The sequence below is a fragment of the Rhinatrema bivittatum genome, chromosome 1 (assembly GCF_901001135.1).
Source record: "Rhinatrema bivittatum chromosome 1, aRhiBiv1.1, whole genome shotgun sequence".
NCBI classification, from domain to species: Eukaryota; Metazoa; Chordata; class Amphibia; order Gymnophiona; family Rhinatrematidae; genus Rhinatrema; species Rhinatrema bivittatum.
Genome location: NC_042615.1, coordinates 507,507,168 through 507,528,474, shown reverse-complemented (window position 1 = coordinate 507,528,474; position 21,307 = coordinate 507,507,168). Strand labels below are relative to the sequence as shown.

The following is a 21,307-nucleotide window of genomic DNA, read 5'->3' as shown; positions in this document are numbered from 1 at the left end:
GTGCATGTTCGGACATCCTCAGCTTGGTACTCACCCATATGTGAGGACTACCATCCTGCTTGTCCTGTGAGAAAGCAAATGTTGCTTACCTGTAACAGGTGTTCTCACAGGACAGCAGGATGTTAGTCCTCACGAAACCCGCCAGCCGCCCCGCGGTGTTGGGTTCGTAACGTTTTGTTTTATTTTTTGGCACTGCCTGTAGCTTTCAAATAAGACTGAAGGGGGACCCCTGCTGGCTACAGGGTTAGTGCCATGCTGGGCATGCCCAGTAGAGGGGCCAGTCAAAGTTCTGGAAACTTTGACAGAAGTTTTCCGTGATTGGGCTCCATCCTGATGATGTCACCCATATGTGAGGACTAGCATCCTGCTGTCCTGTGAGAACACCTGTTACAGGTAAGCAACATTTGCTATCCCTTGCCAGAAGATTCATAGAAACATAGAAATGACGGCAGAAGAAGACCGAATGGCCCATCCAGTCTGCCCAGCAAGCTTCACACCTTTTTTCTCTCATACTTATCTGTTTCTCTTAGCTCTTTGTTCTATTCCCCTTCCACCCCCACCATTAATGTAGAGAGCAGTGATGGAGCTGCATCCAAGTGAAATATCTAGCTTGATTAGTTAGGGGTAGTAGGGGTAGTAACCGCCGCAATAAGCAAGCTACACCCATGATTATTTGTTTTACCTAGACTATGTTGTACAGCCCTTGTTGGTTGTTTTTTTTCTTCTCCCCTGCCGTTGAAGCAGGGAGCTATGCTGGATATGCGTGAAGTATCAGTTTTTTTTCTCCCCTGCTGTTGAAGCAGAGAGCCATGCTGGATATGCATTGAAAGTGAAGTATCAGGCACATTTGGTTTGGGGTAGTAACCGCCGTAACAAGCCAGCTACTCCTCGCTTTGTGATTGCGAATCTTTTTCTTCACCCCTGTCGTTGAAGCTATGCAGGATATGCGTGAAGCATTAGTTTTTTTTTGTTTTTGTTTTTTCCCCTGCTGTTGAAGCAGAGAGCTATGCTGGAAATGCGTGATGTATCAGTCTTTCTCCCATGCCGTTGAAGCAGAGAGCCATGCTGGATATGCATGGAAAGTGAAGTATCAGGCACATTTGGTTTGGGGTAGTAACCGCCGTAACAAGCCAGCTACTCCCCGATTCCTTGGAGCTTTTGAAGTCTCCTAAAATTGACGCTTCTGTGTCTGTGGTCACAAAGCGAACCACCATTCCCGTCGCTGAGGCGGCAGCCCTCAGAGATCTTCAGGATAGAAAACTTGAGGTTCTTCTCAAATGCATCTTTGAGGTTTCGGCCCTGGGTATTCGCGCAGCAGTGTGCAGTAGCTACATGCAGCGGGCGAGCCTCCGATGGGGACAACAATTATTGACTTCAAGGTATCTTCCTCCATGAGAGTCGGAGCAAGCGGAAAACTTGGAAGCGGCAGTGGCTTATGGAACGGATGTGCTGTATGATCTCCTTCGAACGTCCTCCCGTACCATGTCCTCCGCTGTATCTGCACGGAGGCTCCTTTGGCTGCGTAACTGGTCAGCAGACGTTTCTTCGAAAGCTCAGTTAGGCTCATTGCCATTTAAAGGAAAGTTCCTCTTTGGTGAGGATCTGGAGCCACTGATGACATCTCTGAGTGAAAACAGAGTTCACAAGCTCCCTGAGGACAGGCCGAGACCTTCCAGGGGTTTTCCATCAACCTGATCTCGTTTTCGAGGACAACCGAGGCTTTGCCAGGCTAGGCCATAGTCAACAGGATAGAGACAGCCGGCGCAGAGGACACAAGTCTGGAATTCTTCCTTTCGAGGGCGCAGAACAACCCACGACACAAGTTTTGCCACGCCCCTTGCCTCCAAGTCTTCACAATGAGATCAGGCCAGCCCATCCCTTGCTACTTCGAGTAGGGGGACGCTTGTCTCAATTCTCCGAGGTATGAGTCAGAATTACTTCCGATCAATGGGTTCTAAGCATCATAGAACATGGCTACGCTTTGGAATTTGTTCGGCCACTCCAAGACTTCTTCATGATCTCCCCCTGCGGGGCAAGAACCAAGGCTCAGATCATACGGCAGACCCTCGACCAGCTCCTGGCTCTCGGGACGATACAGCCGGTTCCCCAAGCAGAATGGAGAACGGGGCGTTGCTCCATTTATTTCATGGTCCCAAAAAAGGAGGGATCGTTCCGGCCTATTTCTGGACTTAAAAAAGGTGAACAAAGCTCTCAAGATACCACAATTCTGCATGGAAACCCTATGTTCCGTGATAGCTGCGGTTCGCAAGGGCGAATTCCTGGCGTCCCTGGATCTGATGGAAGCATACTTACATATACCTACCCGCGAGGATAATTACAAATTTCTTCGTTTCACAATACTAAGTATGCATTTCCAGTTCTGCACACTGCCGTTCGGTCTGGCTACGGCCCCTTGTACATTCACCAAGGTTATGATGGTTGTGGCAGCAGCCCTGAAGAAGCAAGGCCTTCTAATTCATCCCTACCTAGACAACTGGCTCAGGGCAAAATCCAAGAGTCTCTGTATAATAGCGGTCAGCCATGTCGTCAGGCTCCTGGAATCATTCGGTTGGGTGATCAATCAGGCCAAAAGCAACGTTGTTCCCTCTCAGACGTTGGACTCCTGGGAGTCCGCTTCGATACCAACGTGGGGAAGGTTTTCCTCCCTCTGGACAGAAGAAACAAATTAATGGAGCAAGTTTGGCGCTTGTCACTCCAGCCTCCCAAAGCCTGGGACTATCTTCAGGTCCTTGGCTCCATGGCATCCACTCTGGAGGTGGTCCCCTGGGCCTTTGCTCATATGAGGCCATTACGAGTGTTGCTTTCCCGTTGGTACCCCAAGTCGGAGGAGTTCCAGTTCCCTTTACCACTCACCGATCACACCAGGTCCAGTCTTGGGTGGTGGCTGTGCCCACACAACCTGTCTCAAGGGGTGGACCTTGAAGTCCCGAAGTGGATAGTGGTGACTACGGATGCCAGTCTCTCCAGCTGGGGAGCAGTCTGTCAATCCCATTCTGTTCAGAGCCGCTGGTCCGAGGAAGAATCCAGCTCGTCGATCAATCGCCTGGAGACCAAGGCAGTTTGGCTGGCCTTGCGGCACTTTCTCCCAGGTGGTTTGAGTTCTGTCCGACAATGTGATGACGGTAGCCTACATCAACCGACAAGGAGGCACCAAAAGTCAGGCTGTAGCCAAAGAAGCAGAACATCTCATGGCTTGGGCAGAAAAACATCTTGCGCTGTTAGCGGCATCTCATATCGCCAGTAAAGAAAACACACAGGCAGATTTCCTGAGTCGGAAACACATAGATCCAGGAGAGTGGGAACTTTCCAACCGAGCAATGGATCTCATTTTCCCGCAGGTGTGGGACACCCCACATGGACTTGATGGCGACACAAGAGAATGCCAAGGCCCCTCACTTTTTCAGTCGCAGAAGGGACCACGGCGCAGAGGAAGTCTATGCACTGGTGCTTCCTTGGCCAATCTCTGTTCTCCTATACATGTTCCCTCCTTGACTGCTAGTAGGCAGTTCTACGCAGGATAGAGGTTCATCCAGGCAGCGTGATTTTGGTGGCTCTGGAGTGGCCCTGACGGCCATGGTTTGCGGATCTAGTCAACCTGGCAGTAGATGAGCCTCTGCGACTCTGTCATCTTCCACATCTTCTGTGGCAAGGCCCTATATTTTTCGACCAGGCAGATCATTTTTTTCTAGCGGCCTGGCTTTTGAAAGGAGACTGAGGAAGAAAGGGTATTTTGAAGAATTCATTACTACTCTGCTACAAGCCAGGAAGACATCTACCTCTCTCGTATGTTAGGGTGTGGAGAGTTTTCGAGACCTGGTGTCGTCAACGAGGAGTTTTTCCAAGAAAGGCTTCAATTGCTCATATTTTGGCCTTTTTGCAAAGTGGCTTATCCAAGGGCTTGTCTTTTAACTCGCTTCGTGTGCATGTGGCGGCCCTGGGCTCCCTTATAGGTAGCTCAGTAGCTTCGCATCCGGATGTTGTGCATTTCCTCAGCGGAGTAAGGCATTTGGTCCCTGCTTTACGTCCTGTATGCCCATCCTAGAGTCTTAACTTGGTGCTTCTTGTCTTGTGAGATCTGCGGTTTGAACCCCTTAGGAAGGCGACGTTGAAAGATCTCACATTAAAGACTGTCTTTTTAGTGGCAATATGCTCGGCTCGCAGAATTTCAGAACTACAGGCCCTCTCTTGTAGGGAACCCTTTTTGATAATTTCTGACTCGGCTATATCTCTTAGAACAGGTCCTTCCTTTTTGCCAAAGGTGGTCTTGGCTTTTCATTTAAATCAATCTGTAGAGCTCCCAGCTTTTCAAAACATATCGGCTGACGTCGCACAAGTGAGAGAACTTTGTCGTTTGGATGACGTGCCGCCTTATGCTATTTGGAGGTCAAGAATCTTTTCAGAGTTTCGGATCATTTGTTTGTCTTGTGGAGTAGTCCTAGGAGAGATCAGAAAGCTTCTAAACCTACGATTGCCCGATGGTTGAAAGAAGCTATTTCCTCCGTTTACATTTGTAAAGGGCAAACCGTTCCTGAGGTGTTGAAAGCTCATTCCATTTGCTCCCAAGCGGCTTCTTGGGCTGAATGCCAGTTGGTTTCGCCACAAGAAATCTGTAGGGTGGCTACTTGGAAGACATTACATACTTTTGCTCGGCACTACCGCTTGGATGTGCCGGCTCCAGATGTCAGCAATTTTGGCAGTGGAGTTCTTCGCGCAGGACTCTAAATGTCCCACCCTGTTTAGGGAAGCTTTGGTACATCCCACAGTCTGGACTGATCCGGGTACATACAGGGAAAAGAAAATTGGTTCTTACCTGTTAATTTTCGTTCCTGTAGTACCACGGATCAGTCCAGATGCCCGCCCGGGAAGTGGGTGTTTGAAGTCTGTGCTCATATTCACTGTTTAATGCATAACACTAAGGAAAAAAAAAAGTGGAGTAGCCGCCTAGTGGTTAGAGCAGTGGGCTACGAACCAGGAGACCAGGGTTCGAGTCCCACTATCACTCCTTGTGACCTTGGGCAAGTCACTTTACCCTCTATTACCTCAGGTACAAACTTAGATTGTAAGCCCTCTGGGGATAGGGAAATACCTACAGTACATGAATGTAATCCACTTTGAAGTGCTGAAAAAAGTGCAAAAAGCGGAATATAAATCTAAATAAATAATGCACGTTGCTCTCAATTTTTTTCACTTCTACAGTTACAGTTCTCTTATGGCTTGATTCGTTGTTGTTGTTCTTCTTATTATATATATTCGGCTTGGATAATCTTAATACTGAAGGGATGCAGGTGGCACACCGAGTTATGAGAGGGTGTGCCCTTCAAGTTTTTCTGTCTCTATCTGCTGGAAGGGAGGCATAACCCACAGTCTGGACTGATCCATGGTACTACAGGAATGAAAATTAACAAGTAAGAACCAATTTTCTTATATAAATCAGCCATAGCATGTGGGTGATGTCATCTGATGGTGCCAACACAGACTCAGTGCTGGGGAGGAGCTGGTTGCCATGATACATGTGGGCACCAACGATGTACAAAAATGTGGGAGGGAGGTTCTGGAAGCCAAATTTAGGCTCTTAGGTAGAAAGCTGAAATCCAGAACCTCCAGGATAGCATTCTCTGAAATGCTCCCTGTTCCACGCGCAGGTCCCCAGAGGCAGGCAGATAGTGTAACTTCTTGCTTTTTGCATGATTGCCTCTTTCACAGGGAAGTCATGGAGACAGGGTATTATATCTCATGGCTGATTATTACTTGGCTTACCCAGAGATCTGTGAGCTCTATCCACTTTCATAACTTGCTCAGGTTCTTCAGTGGCCCCCGTATGCAAAATGGCCTTACATATAACCTGAATTAGGAGAATATAATTTGTATTTCCTTCCTCCTCAGGTACTCCTCTAAATTGGAGATTATTTCTTCTGTTTTTATTTTCCAGATCCTCCAGCTTGGAGGAGAATTCTTGACATCTTTTTTTTAGCATTTGTACCCCTTTAGAATGCTGTGTCATAGTCTGTTCGTCAGCGTTTTGCTCAAGATCGTGCACCCATTGCCCTAAGTCCTTCACTTCTTGGTGTAAGTCGCCAACCACATAATGAATTTCATTTTTTACCGCAGCAATATTGGACTTGAGGTCTTGGAGCCATGCCAATAGCTCCCTTCTCGTTAGGCCTGTCTCCCTGTCATTTTCGGCTGCAGCCCTGCCTGCCAATCAATCCTCCCTCTCACCGTCTGTATCTGTGCAGGGTTCGGCTGTCTGTGTTTGCGCCGTGCTTCCAGCGTATGAAAATTCTGTGAGGTCCACAGTTCACCGGCGGTTTGCCATCTTCTCTCTGAGGTTTTCGGTCAGATTAGGTGCTCGAGAAGGGACTCCCGATGCTGGTTTTACCACTTTTATTTAGCTGCCTCGCGAAGCTCTAAGATCAAGCGGCCTTTTGCTGGGGCAGACGTCACTTCCTCTAAAATTGCGCCTTTTGAAGGAATGGAAAAGGATTTGAATGACTGGGTAATGGAATGCAGACAGAATGGCCATATTGTGACTTATCAAGCATTAGGATTCATGCCCTTCAAATGGCAAAAGAAAAATATTCAGCAACCAAAGGTCTGAAAGAAATCACAGCATTGTCTGTTTGGTGTTTGCGGTTCATGAACCAATATGGATTATGCCTTTATCAGTGCACAAAGTTTTCACAAAAACTTCCTAAAGAGCTTGATGAAAAGATCTGTTTGTTTCACAAATTCATTATTCAGCAGAGAATAAAGTGTCATTTTGATTTAAATAACATTGGTATTATGGATGAAATGCCAATGACATTTGAAATACTTGGCAATCGCACTGTAGCTGGTGTTGGTGAGAAGACCATACTTATAAACCAACTGGTCATGAAAAGACCCATTTCGCGGTGGTCCTGTCTTGCCTGGCAGATGGCACAAAACTGCGTCCAGTGGTGATATTCAAGAGGAAATCAATGCCGAAGAACCTAAAAATTCCAGCAGGCGTAACTGTTCGGGTTCATCCTAAAGGCTGGATGGATGAGGAGGGAACAAAATGGTGGCTGTGCAATGTGTGGGGTAGGCGACCAGGCATGGAGCTAAGAAATCGACCGTCACTATTGGCGTGTGATATCCGCGCCCATATAAGAGGATGTGAAGGACGATGCAAAGAAAATGGCAACCACATTAGCAGTGATCCCAGGAGGTCTGACATCAATGCTCCAGCCATTAGATGTCTGACTCAACAAGCCTTTCAAGGACCAATTGTGGCATATGTGGCAACAATGGATGTGTTCTGATCAAGCAAAGTTAACGAAAGGAGGGAATCTGATGAAACTAGACTGATTTGGTATCAAAATGGGTAAAGTATGCCTGGGAGTCAATTCCACCAGAAATGGTCAAGGAGTCATTCCTGAAATGTGGCATTAGCAATGCTATGGATGGATCAGAAGATGACACCATTTATGAAGAGAAAGATGAATCGGCATCGGATGATGATTCAACAGATGGATACAGTGAAGACAATATTTACGCTGATGGCATCACCAAAGAACAGTTCCACAATTTATTCGGACATTCTGACGATGAAGAATCAGACGATGAAGAATCGGACTTGAATAAAAGTGAAGGATTCAAACAGCAGGGACAGCCATGGGGTAAGGAGGCAAGGATTCATACAGCAGGGATGCTTTAAGTTGTTAAAGTGTCTCATAAGAGACATTATCATTTATTCTGCTTTTAAAAAATAAATAAAAGCAATTTTCTTAAGTTATCGGTTTGTTTCTTAGTATGATTTCACCAATTCATAAGTCTCCTAGGTTTTACCTGTGACTTATCCATAAGTGACAGATAGTTTTGATTTGGGGGTCCAAAAAAATACCCTCGACTTATACATGAGTATATATGGTAGGTCTATGTGCTGTCAGATGACATCACCCATGCATTAGGCTGATTTATCCTGCTGTCTACAGAAAATCCTGTTTATAGGTAATCAAATATGCTTTCTCTTACTGGTGTGAGGTTTTTTTTAACTGTTTATTTTAACAAGGGGTGTATACAGCATCGCTTGGAAGAACAAAGAAAATAACAAACTCCTGTAATTTAGATGACAAAACACATCAAAAGCATGCCATATAACAAAGATGCATTTAGATCTAGCCCCGAACCTGGTAACTGAACTCTTCAGCCTTCCCCTTGGGTCCCTTAGACCGTCTCTCCCAGTAAAACCCTAAAGGCATTCCAAATGTTTTCATACAGACTCATGTTTTAATAAAGTACATTTTTCAATAAGTGCAATCGCATAAATGTGTTTGTGCCATACAGCTGTAGAAAGAGCAGAATTGCATAGCAAGGCAATAGTAAATCTACCCACTTGAATTAAATGATCAGCTAATCTTCTTTTAGCAGTTACCAGCCTCTGAGCCTCCTATCTTCCCAGCAGACAAAGTTCAGCAGTTAAGTGAAGAGTCCCCCCCCCCCCCCCCCCCCCCCCCAAAAAAAAATTCTTGGACACTACTCCCTCCAATCTCTGCCAAAAAGACACCCCCAATGGGCAATCCCACCACCTGTGAATGTAATAATCTTCCAGTTCACATCCCCTCCAGCAAATCCTTGCAGAGCCCGAAGAAAAATCAGTATAGAAGAGATGGTAACAGTACGTGCGATGCAGCAACTTCACCCTTAACTCAACCCTCCTTCTACAAATAGAAATCTTATAAGCAGCCTGCTAAATCCTCCCCTAATTAGTATCTTTCAGTGATAACTGAAGATCTGTAATACACAAAGCAACATATGCAGGAGAGTGGTGTTTAGCCAGTATGCATTCATAGAAACAGAGAAATGACGGCAGAAGACCAAATGGCCCATCAAGTCTGCCCAGCAAGCTACGCACTTTATCCATTTTTTTTCCCCTTTTTCTCTCTCCCACCTGTTACTATTGGCTTCCAGTACCCTCCAGCCCTAATTCCCCTCCACCCAATTTAGAGAGCAGCTTTGAATCTGCATCCAAGTGACATCCAGCTCAATTGGGGGTAGCAACTGCTGTAACAAGCAGGCCACCCCCTTGCCCCATACTCTTACCCACCCCTGTTTTTATTTTTATTTTTTTTTTGGAAATAGCAGCCCTCCATCCTTCCGCTCCGTGAAGGTGGAACACCAACTACTGGCCACTGGCATCCCGCTCCGTGAATGCTTCTGTGGCTACTGCCGCTCCGTGCAGTGTTTGAATGCTTCTGTGGCTACTGCCGCTCCGTGCAGTGTTTGAATGCCACTGTGGCTACTGCCGCTCCGTGCAGTGTTTGAAGCCGCTGTGGCTACTGCCGCTCCGTGCAGTGTTTGAATGCCGCTGTGGTTACTGCCGCTCCATGCAGTGTTTGAATGCCTCCATTTTATTCACGCCCTCTAGACTTGATGGATCCACAGTGTTTATCCCACGCCCCTTTGAAGTCGTTCACAGTTTTAGACTTCACCACCTCCTCCGGAAGGGCATTCCAGGCATCCACCACCCTTTCCGTGAAGAAATACTTCCTGACATTGGTTCTTAGTCTTCCTCCCTGGAGCCTCAGCTCGTGACCTCTGGTTCTGCTGATTTTTTTCTTTTTTTTTTTAATTTATAAGATTTTTATTAACTGGCAAAACTGAAACATACAAAGTATTGTACCATATCGGGAAATACAAGCATAAGCGTACAGAAAAACTACATACGAAATTCCCAGCATAGTACACAGTACACAAACAAAGAAGCCAGAAAACATGTTTATGCTTAACATCCTATAACTTCCCCCCCTTCCCTCCCCCCCCCGAACTTCTCATTTAGACCATATGTAGTGATCTCCTGTATATAGCTACAGACATGGGAAACCCATGCCACAATAACCAGACTGGGGCAATATCTCCAAACCGGTAGAGGCTATAGGCCTAGGCCCCCACCCTCACGGGATGAGGATCCCACTTCAACACCCTCCTTAAGAGGAGGGGTCAGAAAGTTTCCATTTTTCATATAAAGACCATATTTTCTTAAAGGTGGGCAGAGTTTTGTGTTTATATGCTGTTATTTCCCCTAAAGTATGGGTCGCTATCATAAGTTTGTGTATATCCTGAATACAAGGCATCTGTGGATCTTTCCATAAACGGGCAAGAGCCCCTCGCGCTACAGTCACTGTATATTTAATAAAAATATTTTGATGTCTGGAATAATCTGGATTGTCTTTATTGAGTAATGCTTGAGCGGATGAAAGAGAAATTGGCCTTCCCAAGACTGTTGTTAACCAATCTGAGATGGAGGCCCAGTAGAGTTGTAATTTAGGACACTCCCACCACAAATGGAAAAAAGTGCCCATGCCTTGGCAAAGTTTCCAGCACAATGGAGATTGAGTTGGTTGAATGCGGTGTAATCTCACCGGTGTCCAGTGCCACCGAAATAGCATCTTGTAACCATTTTCTATATGGGCAGCGGAGATTAAACCCTTCCCCAGCGAATGGGAGAGACGTTTCCATTCATCCAACGTCCAAGAGACTCCCAAGTCCCTCTCCCACGCCGTGATATGTAATGCAGGAGTTGAGGGGCCACTCACTATTAAAGTATAAAGTTGGGAGATATGTCGACGAACCTTGGAAGCCTGCCGACACATCGCTTCAAAAGAAGACATACTCAGGGGACTAGCCCCTATCTTGAGAGTATGTTTCATGAAATGGCACGTTTGTAAATAAAAGTAATAGTCTCTAGAGTCCAGGTGATAACGTTCTTGTAGAATAGGAAATGAAACAAAGCCCCCCGGATCCCACAGGTGTGCCACCTTAATGACGCCCAGGGATTGCCAACGGGAAGCCCTCCGTGACTGCCCAGCATGGGAAAAAGCTTGGTGGTGGAACAAATGTGTGCTTGAAAAGACAACACAGTTTTTCACCAACACAGTCCGCCATCTGTTCCACACAGCCAGCGTCGCTTGTACAGTCTCGGGCAGTGTAGGCCTCGGACTCCAGGTTGTTCTCTGTTGCCATAAAAGAGCAGATAAAGGGAGACCCCCCACAAGTTCCTGTTCTAACTGCACCCAGGGCTTTACTAACTGGGAGTTGTGCCAGTCCACTGCCGCCTTCAAATGTGCCGCCCCGTGGTATCCTAATAAGTATGGCATCCCCAATCCACCCTGAGATTTGGGGAAGTATAATAGGGACCTTTTAATCCTGGGCTGTTTAGCCCGCCACAGAAATTTAAACAACCTGCCTTGCCACTTATGAATCAATTTGGTAGGCACCACTATGGGTAAGGTCTGGAAAAGATATAAAAGTCTGGGTAAAATGTTCATCTTTATAATGGCCAGGCGCCCCAACCACGAAATATGGTATCGATCCCATTCCTCCAGCTCTTTATAAATTTTTAATAACAAGGGGGGATAATTAAGCCGAAAGAGATCAGTGTGGTTACCAATATATATTCCCAAGTATTTCAATTTCCCATTGGCCCATTTAAATGGATGCGACTTTTTAAGCTGGTCCACTAGCGAGGCTGGGATAGTAATATTGAGCAATTCAGATTTGTCCCAGTTTACTTTAAAACCGGACACATCACTGAAGGACTTCATCTCTGCTGTAAGTGCCGCAAGAGAGGTTTTGGGGTTAGTGATGGTGAACAAAATGTCGTCCGCAAAAAGGGACATTTTAGAGTAAAAAGACCCCGTTCCCAGCCCGTGAATCTGGGTATTAGCCCTAATATGTTGTGTAAAGGGTTCTAAAAAGATGGCAAATAAGAGAGGAGATAGAGGACACCCCTGACGAGTGCCCCGTCCCACGTTAAAGGGAGAAGAATAACCCCCATTAATTTTCAAACAGGCCTGAGGCGCCTCATACAATTTCCTTACCCATCGAATGAATCGCTCGCCAAATTTGAAAGCCGTCATCGTTTGAAACAAAAAGGGCCAGTGGACCATGTCAAAAGCTTTTTCAGCATCAATTGCCAAAAGAGCCAAAGGAATACTCTCCGCACGAGCCAGCCCCATAAGGTCTATAATTTTCCGAACGTTGTCTGACTCCATACGTCCTGGTATAAATCCCGATTGATCCGTATGTATAATTTGAGGGAGATAATTATTTAACCTGTTCGCCAGAATTTTCGCTAAAATTTTCATATCTAAATTTATGAGTGAAATGGGTCGGTAAGAACCACAATTAGTAGGGTCCCTTCCAGGTTTCACCAATATAGTCACCCCAGCTAGGTTAGCGGTAGTAGAAAGGGAGAGGTCTCCCTGAAGGGCATTAAAGAGTGTTACTAAGATGGGAGTAAGTAAGCCACTAAACTTTTTATAAAAGACAGCAGTATACCCGTCCAACCCCGGAGATTTCCCCATTTTCAAATGTTTTATAGCCCAGGCAACTTCAGCCGGGGAAATGTTACGGTCTAAAGATTCCTGGATGGCCTGAGAAATGGCCGGAAGCGAGGTCTGGGCTAAATAAGAATCTATCATTGCCAATTGGATTTGTCCTTCGGCAGTATATAAAGTAGAGTAAAATCTTATAAATCTCTTCCTGATTTCTGTGTTGGATGTGACCATATGTCCATTCTCATCTTTTATTTTGAGGATATTATTCTGCAGTTGTTGAGTCTTAAGTTTTCTTGCTAATTGTTTCCCTGCTTTATTTCCCCCTTCATAATACAATTGTCTAGTGATCGTTAACTTATGTGCTATCTGGGCGGATTCTAGTTTTTCCAACTTTGCCCTCAGGCTATTCATCTCCTCCAGTAATGCGGGGGCTCCAGATCTTTGATGTTGCAACCCTAAAGTATGTAAAAGTTGTAGAATGTCTGTTTTGGCTTTATTGCGTTCTTTTTTTAAATACGTCCCTCTAGCGATAAGCTTGCCTCGGAGAACTGCCTTTAAGCAGTCCCACAGCGTCATGGGAGAAATGTCAGCTGTGTCATTGTGCTCCAGGTACTCCTGGATCACCGTGTGCAGCTGTTGCACAAACGAATCATCATCCAACAAACTCTCATTTAACTTCCAGTATTGGAGACCTTTATCATAGGAACTAATCGCTACTCGACACAGTACAGGGCCATGATCTGACCAGGTACTAGGCCCCAGCGTCGGATTTTCTACTAAATTAACACAGCTTTTAGAGATTAAGAACATATCAATCCTGGAATACGTCTGGTGTACCTTGGAATAAAACGTGTAACCTTTGCCCCTAGGATTCCAGCAGCGCCAAACATCAATCAGATGCCACTGGGATACAAAGGACTTAAAAATTCTGCGATCATTACCAGAAGAGGTAGCACTACCCCTAGAGTTGTCCAAATGGGGGTTGAGGGTAAGGTTGAAGTCACCTCCCACCACTAAATGCCCCTCACTGTATTGCTCTAGCAAGTGGCTAATGCGATGGAGAAATACCCCCTGGCCGGAGTTAGGAGCATAGATATTAACGAAAGTAAACTTTTCCCCTCCAATATTAATAAGAAGCATTAAATATCTGCCCTCGGGATCTCTGTGGCAGGCCACCTCCTCATACATTACATCTTTAGAGATTAGGATCCCAACCCCTAGGTATTTATGGTTGAGGGGTCTAGCTGCCCAATACTGTGCGGGGTACGCCTGATTTTTCAAAAGAGATTCGTAGCGTTTTTTTAAATGCGTCTCCTGAAGAAAAATAATTGAGGCACCATGGTGTAGCAAGTCAGAATAAAGGCAGTGCCGCTTATATGGGGAGTTCAGACCCTTAACATTAAGGGACAAGAGCGTCAACACTACCATGACGGACCCTGAAAACAGTCATATACCATCGCATCTCCTGAGAGGAGGACAGCCCCCAGCCTACCAAGGTGCATGACAGTGCCTACATAGCCAATGGGAACTAATGATCGCCCCTTAGTATAATTAAAGTGTTGGAGCTCCATATTAATTCTGAGAAGTACCCCCATTCCCATTCCCCCTCCCCCCTCCCGCGCTACCCCTATCCCCTCCATTTGGTATGCAACCAGCATCCAAATATATATCTGAAGGGAGGAAGAAATCATCCCCGTGAGACTGCCTGTCCAATCCAACCAACTATAACAGTTAAACATCAATGTTTACAAAAAGTTCCCCTTATAAATTGCAAACTCATATATCAGGTATAGAAAAACCATCCACTGACACCATATGCCCATAGCACCGGTAGTACCCCCAAAGCGTTTACAGAGACCAGTCTCTCAAGTTTTTGCCTGTTGAGGAGCAGGGAGGTCCGCGTTGCGTCTCAGCCGTTTATCCCCTTTCTGCACCCGTTGCCATTTAGGATGTTGTTCTCTTCGAGCAGTCGCTTGTGGCACCTTTCGGAACTGTTCGAATCCAGAGAAGCCTGCGATGTGAAGAAGGGTCTCCGCTTCCGATAAAGATTTAGTGCGGTGAGTTTCACCCTTCAAAGAGAAGCTTAATCCAAAGGGATACAGCCATCGAGATCGTATATTTTCATCCCTCAGCAATTTAGTAACTGGCTGCATCTCCTGGCGCCGCTTAACAGTAATGGGAGATAAATCAGCAAATACCATTATGGCTTCCCCCTGCCATTGCCACGTGGCCTGCTTCCTCGCAATACTCAGTATCTGTTCTTTAATATGAAAGTCGTGAAAACAGGCGAGAAGGTCTTTGGGCTTATTACCAACTCGGGGTCCCATGACCCTATGGGCGCGATCAATTTTTATTTCACTGTTCATATCACCTACGGGCCGTGTGGAGTCAGACTCAAGCAGCATAGTACAAATCTGTTGAACCACCGAAGTACAGTTTGGATTATCTGGGGATTCCGGCACGCCGTGAAACCGTAAGTTATTTCTTCTCGAGCGGTTTTCAAGGTCCTCTAGCTTTTCGTTTATCCGTTCTACATCCGCCTGAGTGCTCGACTGATTATCCAGAAGTTTTTTAACATGGTCCTCGGAGGCATCCACTCGGGTTTCCAGCTCAAAGATACGGCGGCCATGTTCAGCCAGCTCCCCCTTGAGCTCCTCTATCGACTCCATGATGTCCCTTGTGTTCGAGGCGAGTTCATTTTTTATTTCAGAAAACCAGTTTTTCATTTCTGTTTTAGTCGGCAAAACCCCTTCATCATTTCCTGCCGAAGCCTCCTGATTTGCCGTTCCGTCATCAGCCAGCTCCTGATCCGCCATCTCGCCTCCCAGAGTAGGCCCGTGCTCCACCTCCAGTTTTTGATAAGAATATTTGCGAAAATCAATTTGTTTTCGCCTCTTGTCATCCGGGCAGGATGGAGCAACAATAGTAAGCACTTTTAGTGAAAGGCAGCGAATCGGATGGTAAGATATCGTGGGGATTCTTAGGAAGGTTGGAGGAGCTCACAGATTAAGCAGCCATCCCTGAGGGTGACGTCACTTCCTCCCTGCTGATTTTTTTCTGACGGAAAAGGTTTGTCGTTGTCTTTGGATCATTAAAGTTTTTCAAGTATCTGAAAGTCTGAATCATATCACCCCTGCTCCTCCTTTCCTCCAGGGAGTACATATTTAGATTCTTCAATCTCTCCTCGTATGTCATCCTATGAAGATCCTCCACCTTCCTGGTCGCCATTCTCTGTACTGCTTCCATCTTGTCCTTGTCTCTTTGTAGATATGGTCTCCAGAACTGAACACAGTACTCCAGGTGTGGCCGCACCAAGGATCTGTACAAGGGGATAATCACTTCCCTTTTCTTACTCTATATTCCTCTCTCTATGCATCCCAGCATTCTTCTGGCTTTTGCTATCGCCTTGTCGCATTGTTTCGCAGACTTCATATCATTAGACACTATCACCCCAAGGTCCCTCTCCTGCTCCGTGCACATCAGCCTTCCCCCCCCCCCCCCCCCCCCAATCGAATACAGTTCATTCGGATTTCCACTCCCCATATGCATGACTTTGCACTTCTTGGCATTGAATCTCAGCTGCCATATCTTCGACCACTCTTCCAGTTTCCTTAAATCCCATCTCATTCTCTCCACTCCTTCCGGCATGTCCACTCTGTTGCAGATCTTAGTGTCATCCGCAAAAAGACAAACCTTACCTTCTATCCCGTCCGCAATGTCGCTCACAAAGATATTGAACAGGACTGGTCCCAACACCGATCCTTGCGGTACACCACTTAAAACCTCTCTCTTCAGAGAAAGTTCCATTTACCATCACGCATTGTTTTCTGTCCGTCAACCAGTTTTCAATCCAGGTCACCACCTCAGCACTCACTCCTAAGCTTCTCGTTTTATTCACCAGTCTCCTGTGCGGAACCGTATCAAAAGCTTTGCTGAAATCCAAGTAGATGACATCGAGCGCTCTTCCTCGATCCAATTCCTTGGTTACCCAGTCAAAGTCAATCAGATTTGTCTGACAGGATCTTCCTCTGGTGAATCCATGCTGCCTCAGGTCCATCAATTCTCCGGACTGTAGATAGTTCACTATTCTCTCTTTCAACAGTGACTCCATTACTTTTCCCACCACTGAAGTGAGGCTAACCGGTCTGTAGTTACCAGCCTCCTCTCTGTTCCCACTCTTGTGAAGCGGGACCACCACCGCTCTTCTCCAATCACTCGGCACCACTCCCGTTTCTAGGGATCTATTGAACAGGTCGCACAGCGGTCCCACCAGCACATCTCTGAGCTCCCTCAGTATCCTTGGATGAATCCCATCAGGCCCCATGGCTTTGTCCACTTTCAGATTCTTTAGCTCTTCCCACTTCCCTCCAGTTTCTTGTTGTGTAGAGATGGTCCTTCTCCAGGGTCTTCTTTAGTGAACACAGAGCTGAAGTATTCGTTTAATATTTCTGCCATTTCTTTGTCTCTCTCCACACATTGATCATTTCCACCTTTCAATTTCACTATACCACTTTGGACTTTTCTCTTTTCGCTGATGTATCTGAAAAATGTTTTGTCACCATATTTTATCTCCTTGGCAATCCACTCTTCCACTTGACTTTTTGCCAACTTGATTAATTTCTTCGTCTCCCTCAGTTGAATCAGATATTCTTCTTTGTGCTCCTCCCTTTGGGATCTTTTATATTTCTTGTATGCTGTTCTTTTAGCTTTAATTTTGTCAGCCACCTCCTTTGAGAACCAGATAGGTTTCATTTTTCTTTTGCTTTTCTTTACATTTCTAACATATAGAGCAGTTGCCTTGGTGATTGCTCCTTTTAGATTGGTCCACTGCTGATCCACATCTCTCTCATTTTCCCATCCATTTAGTTCTTCCTCCAGGTACTTCCCCATTTCCTCAAAGTCTGTGTTTTTGAACTGATGATATACATCTCCTGGGGACTACATGCTGTATAAAAACTTTTTCCAACAGTGTCAGTGGGGATGGTTCCCAGCTCTGTGGCATGACACTGCAGGGCTTCTAACATTCTAGTGTAGTGGGCTTGAGACTTCGCGTGGACCTCATATTCTTCACGTAGGTCCGAGAAGGATTGATAAGTAACACTTTCTTCCTCCCAAAGCTACTCACATATTTGTCCCATCCGCCACCATTCTGCAGCTTCTCTACTCTACATGTGGACAGAGTAGAGGATTACTCATCATTGGAGAGAGAAGATACTGGTCCTGTAACTAGACCCATACCGTTGTACACAATTCTCCAGATCTTCAATATATGGGACTACCCGACCAGCCTGTTGGGTCTGTGGAAAGGGCTGCTCATAAAACAAAAGATGAAATATCTCAGCCTTATCCGCCAGCTTCTACTCCAGTGAGTACCAAGGAGTTCAGGTATCTCTATATAGCCACAGCATTACTCCTTGCAACCTGGCAGCCCAGTAATAGGCCTGCAAATTAGGTAATTCTATACCACCCCTCTCCTTGGGCCTTCACAGAGTACGAAGTTTAATGTGGGCATTTTTTATGCCAAATAAGTTTAGAAATTGTACTGTTAATAAGGTCAAAAAAGCTATAAGGCAGGTAGCAAGGAACGTGATGGAATACATTCATGAGTTATGGCAAAATGTTCATTTTTAGTATAGTTATTCTAACTGCCCAGGAAATGAAATGGTCATCCTATTCCTGCAGGTCTGTCTGTGTTTTATGTACCACTGGTGCCAAATTGAGTCTATAGAGGTCAGCAGGATTCTTAGCAACATTTAATGCCCAGGTACTTTATACAATCTTTTAGCTATCTTAAAATGTGAAAAACAGGAGTAAATATCCAGTTCAGATGTCACCCCTAGGGGAAAGACCTCTGACTTCTAAAAAAATTAACCTTATAGCCAGATCGCCTACCCTACTCAGCCAGCAGCAAACGTCTGGGACCCGAAACCCTGGCATTCAAAAGAAACAACAATGCATCATCAGCGTATAAAGAAATACCATGATTAATCTTCTCCACTCTGAATCCATCCACTGCAGGGCAACCCCTAGAACCTCAATCGCCAGGTTGAATAGCAAAGGAGATAAAGGGCTTCCTTGCCTTGTGCCACTTGCAGTTGGGAGCAGGTTAGATCTACAACCATTATTGAGCACCTGGGCACTAGGTGCAGAATACAGAGCCTGGACTAAGGGGCTAAAATTCCACATTTTTCCAGGATAGAGAAAAAAGGTCCATCTGATTCTGTCAAAGGCCTTCTCTGCATCCAAGGCCACTACCAGCCCTCAGCTCCTCTCCTTTTTGACCAGAGATGTAATATTGAACAACCAATGAACATTGATAGTTGCTGATCTTTGGTTTTTGTCACATGTCTGGGTATAGCTGACTCTTGTGTCTTTGTTTCCAGCCACCCCAGAAGAAGCCCTCATTGAGCAACTGGCTGGCGTATCTGCAGGAGTCATCAGCTTTCTGAGTGTTTAGGGCTGAACACAAACCATAATCTTCCATGGAATCTGCTTCACAGCTGCATCAGGAAACAAGAAAACTTGGTGCTCACACTAGCATGAAAGAGGAGGAAACGTAAAAAGACCTCAGAAGAGCATGTTAAATATCATCTTTGGTAGGGCCTGCTTAATGGCTCACTGGAGGTTTTGCATATTGTTGTGCAATGGGACCTGAATTTAGTTCTTGAGCCTAGTTATTACTCTTCAGGCCAACGGGGGAAGCTACAGAGGAGGGAAGAGGAGCCATTGTTCAGTAGCAGTACTTAATGACCAAACTCTGGAGTATGTGTACTGGGTTCCAGAAAGGGTTTGTGAGCCATGCCTGCGGATTGTCACTGCAATGACTGGACCAGAGAGGAGCGAGGCTTAAAAATGAGGGAGATAAATTACCATGTAATTGCAGATGAAGTCGCATGACATTAGCTCTAGTGGGAGTTGATTCTGATTTAAGGTGGAAGCCTTAAGAATCAAGATAGGTGCTGAGCCAAAATAAAAATCATTTTGGGGCTGATGCAATGTACTATGTGGCTAGCACATGGCTTAACATGCAACTGGATGGTCATCCATAACCCCTGATACATTATGGGGGATTAGTTCGTCCAAAATGTACATCCAAACCACCGCGTAGCTAATAGTGCTCATCTCATGTAAATTCTATGTAGGTGAAGCTATTAGCTAATATTCATGATGCAAAAAATTTCCTGTGCAGCCAATGCACCCATTTCCATGTGGCAAATTTTATGCCAGCCCAGGGCTGGTGTAAAGAGACGGTGCATGGAAGGGCTCATTGATAAAAGCAAAACATCCTGCTTTCTGCGATTCCTCCTATTAGTATCGCAGCAATACTAAGTAGGAGAAACCACAGAAAGCAGATTCAGGTAAAAAAAAAAATAATTCAGGGCGCCCAATATAAACGCACAAGATATACAGTCCAGGCCATGAATATTGTGTGTGTATATTGTGCCAGTAGTGGAATAAAACGGACACTCGTATTGAGCATCCATTTTCCCAACCCGCATTTGACAGCCACTTCTGTGCGCCTGACGCAGAGGAGGCGCTAGGGGGACACAATTTTCCCTAGCGCCTCCTTGTAGCATGACCCCTCATTTAAATATTGCATCGTGCGCCCAGGAGAGGTAGCTGGGCGCATGTTAGGAAAACGGGAGCTCAACATTGCTCGCCTGTTTTCTACATTGCTCGCCTGTTTTCTACATACAAATATTGCATCCCTTTGTTTGGGAGATTATGGCAACCAGTTATCATGGATACTTTGTAGTCCTGGTTTTTAAACCACCCAGTTCCTCAAATGCATGGGTTCTATAGTCCTTCACTTTTGTATTGACAAAAGCAGGACTATAAATCTCACAATGCTTAGATATGGGATTTTCATAAAATAAAAGGCTAGATGAAAGTGTCCCTGGTGGCTCTAAATTTGGCATTGTGTCCTGGCCCTGAGGAGGTGTTACTTTGTTTTTGCTATTGCATCACTGTCCAAAGATAAATGAACGGGACAGTATCCTAAGCCTGTGCTTCTGAAGTTGTTAACCTTATGAACTAAAAAAATAGAATGACTTGGTGCTAGAGCCTTATTTGAGTTTTGTATAAAAGTTGTCTTGCTTGTTTTGTTTTTGTTTGAATAAAAATATTCAGGGATTTCTTGTCTCAGATCTGTACTGTTTTGGGGGGGCCCACTGAGATCCTGAATTTTGTCCCTCCCATAGGTTTGTCTGAATGAGGAAAGTGTGTCACTGCTCTGTGCTGCTTGCAGAAATAACTCATTGGGTTGGCATTGACATCAATAGAAGCCAAAAAAAGCAAAGTTTGGAGGATATTCGAGTTTCAACATAATCCCTAACACTGGGTCTTATTTATCCAGAGGTTCATCCCATTTTTTTACCTAAGGAAAAAGCCTTTGAATAGGGCCTTTAGTGCCATAGCTCACCATCCAGTAAATACTACCTGGAGGTGATTTTGAAACTAGTGATGAGACTTTTGAGGTAGCAGCTCTCTCCTTGCTTTCTCTCAGGGCTGCCTCAAATTGAGGCCCCTTTAGATACTGTAGACACCTTTCTCCCTGAGAACAACTTGCTGTTTTGAGCAATAAATCTATCTGATCCATGCCACTTCCTTCAGCTCACAAGAGTATCTGCATTGCTGTGGCTTATTGTTAATCCCCCTGAGTTAGTTGCCCTTGTGGTTTCACTGCTGTGTGAATTGTGGGATTTTTCAAGCTGGCTGCAAGCGAGTTCAGATGGATACAAGTATAAAAGATAATGATCATTTTGTACAGCCCATTTCTTAACAGTCTCAGCAGCACTGTCAGCAGCCCCCTAACCCTGGGTGCTTACAAAAATTTGCTGTGAAAGGAATATAAGGCAAGTATAAAGAGGGTTATAAAGAAAGCTGAGAAAACTATTGCCTATTCTGTTTCTATGGTACCTTCTACCCAGATAATAATATTTACAGGAGTTATGCTATCAGTTTTGCATAAACTGATAAACAACCTC

The 21,307-nt window shown here is 45.3% G+C and overlaps 1 protein-coding gene across 1 annotated transcript in view; it reads left to right on the top strand.

Moving 5' to 3' along the window:
• The window catches only part of LOC115096443, a 108,272-nt gene extending 87,819 nt beyond the window's left edge, over positions 1-20,453 (top strand). Inside the window, exon 10 of the mRNA XM_029611049.1 lies at positions 18,704-20,453. Within this exon, the coding sequence (XP_029466909.1) occupies positions 18,704-18,769 (66 nt within the window). The 3' untranslated portion in view covers positions 18,770-20,453. The remainder of the gene's footprint in view (positions 1-18,703) is intronic.
• Positions 20,454-21,307: the final 854 nt, after the last annotated feature.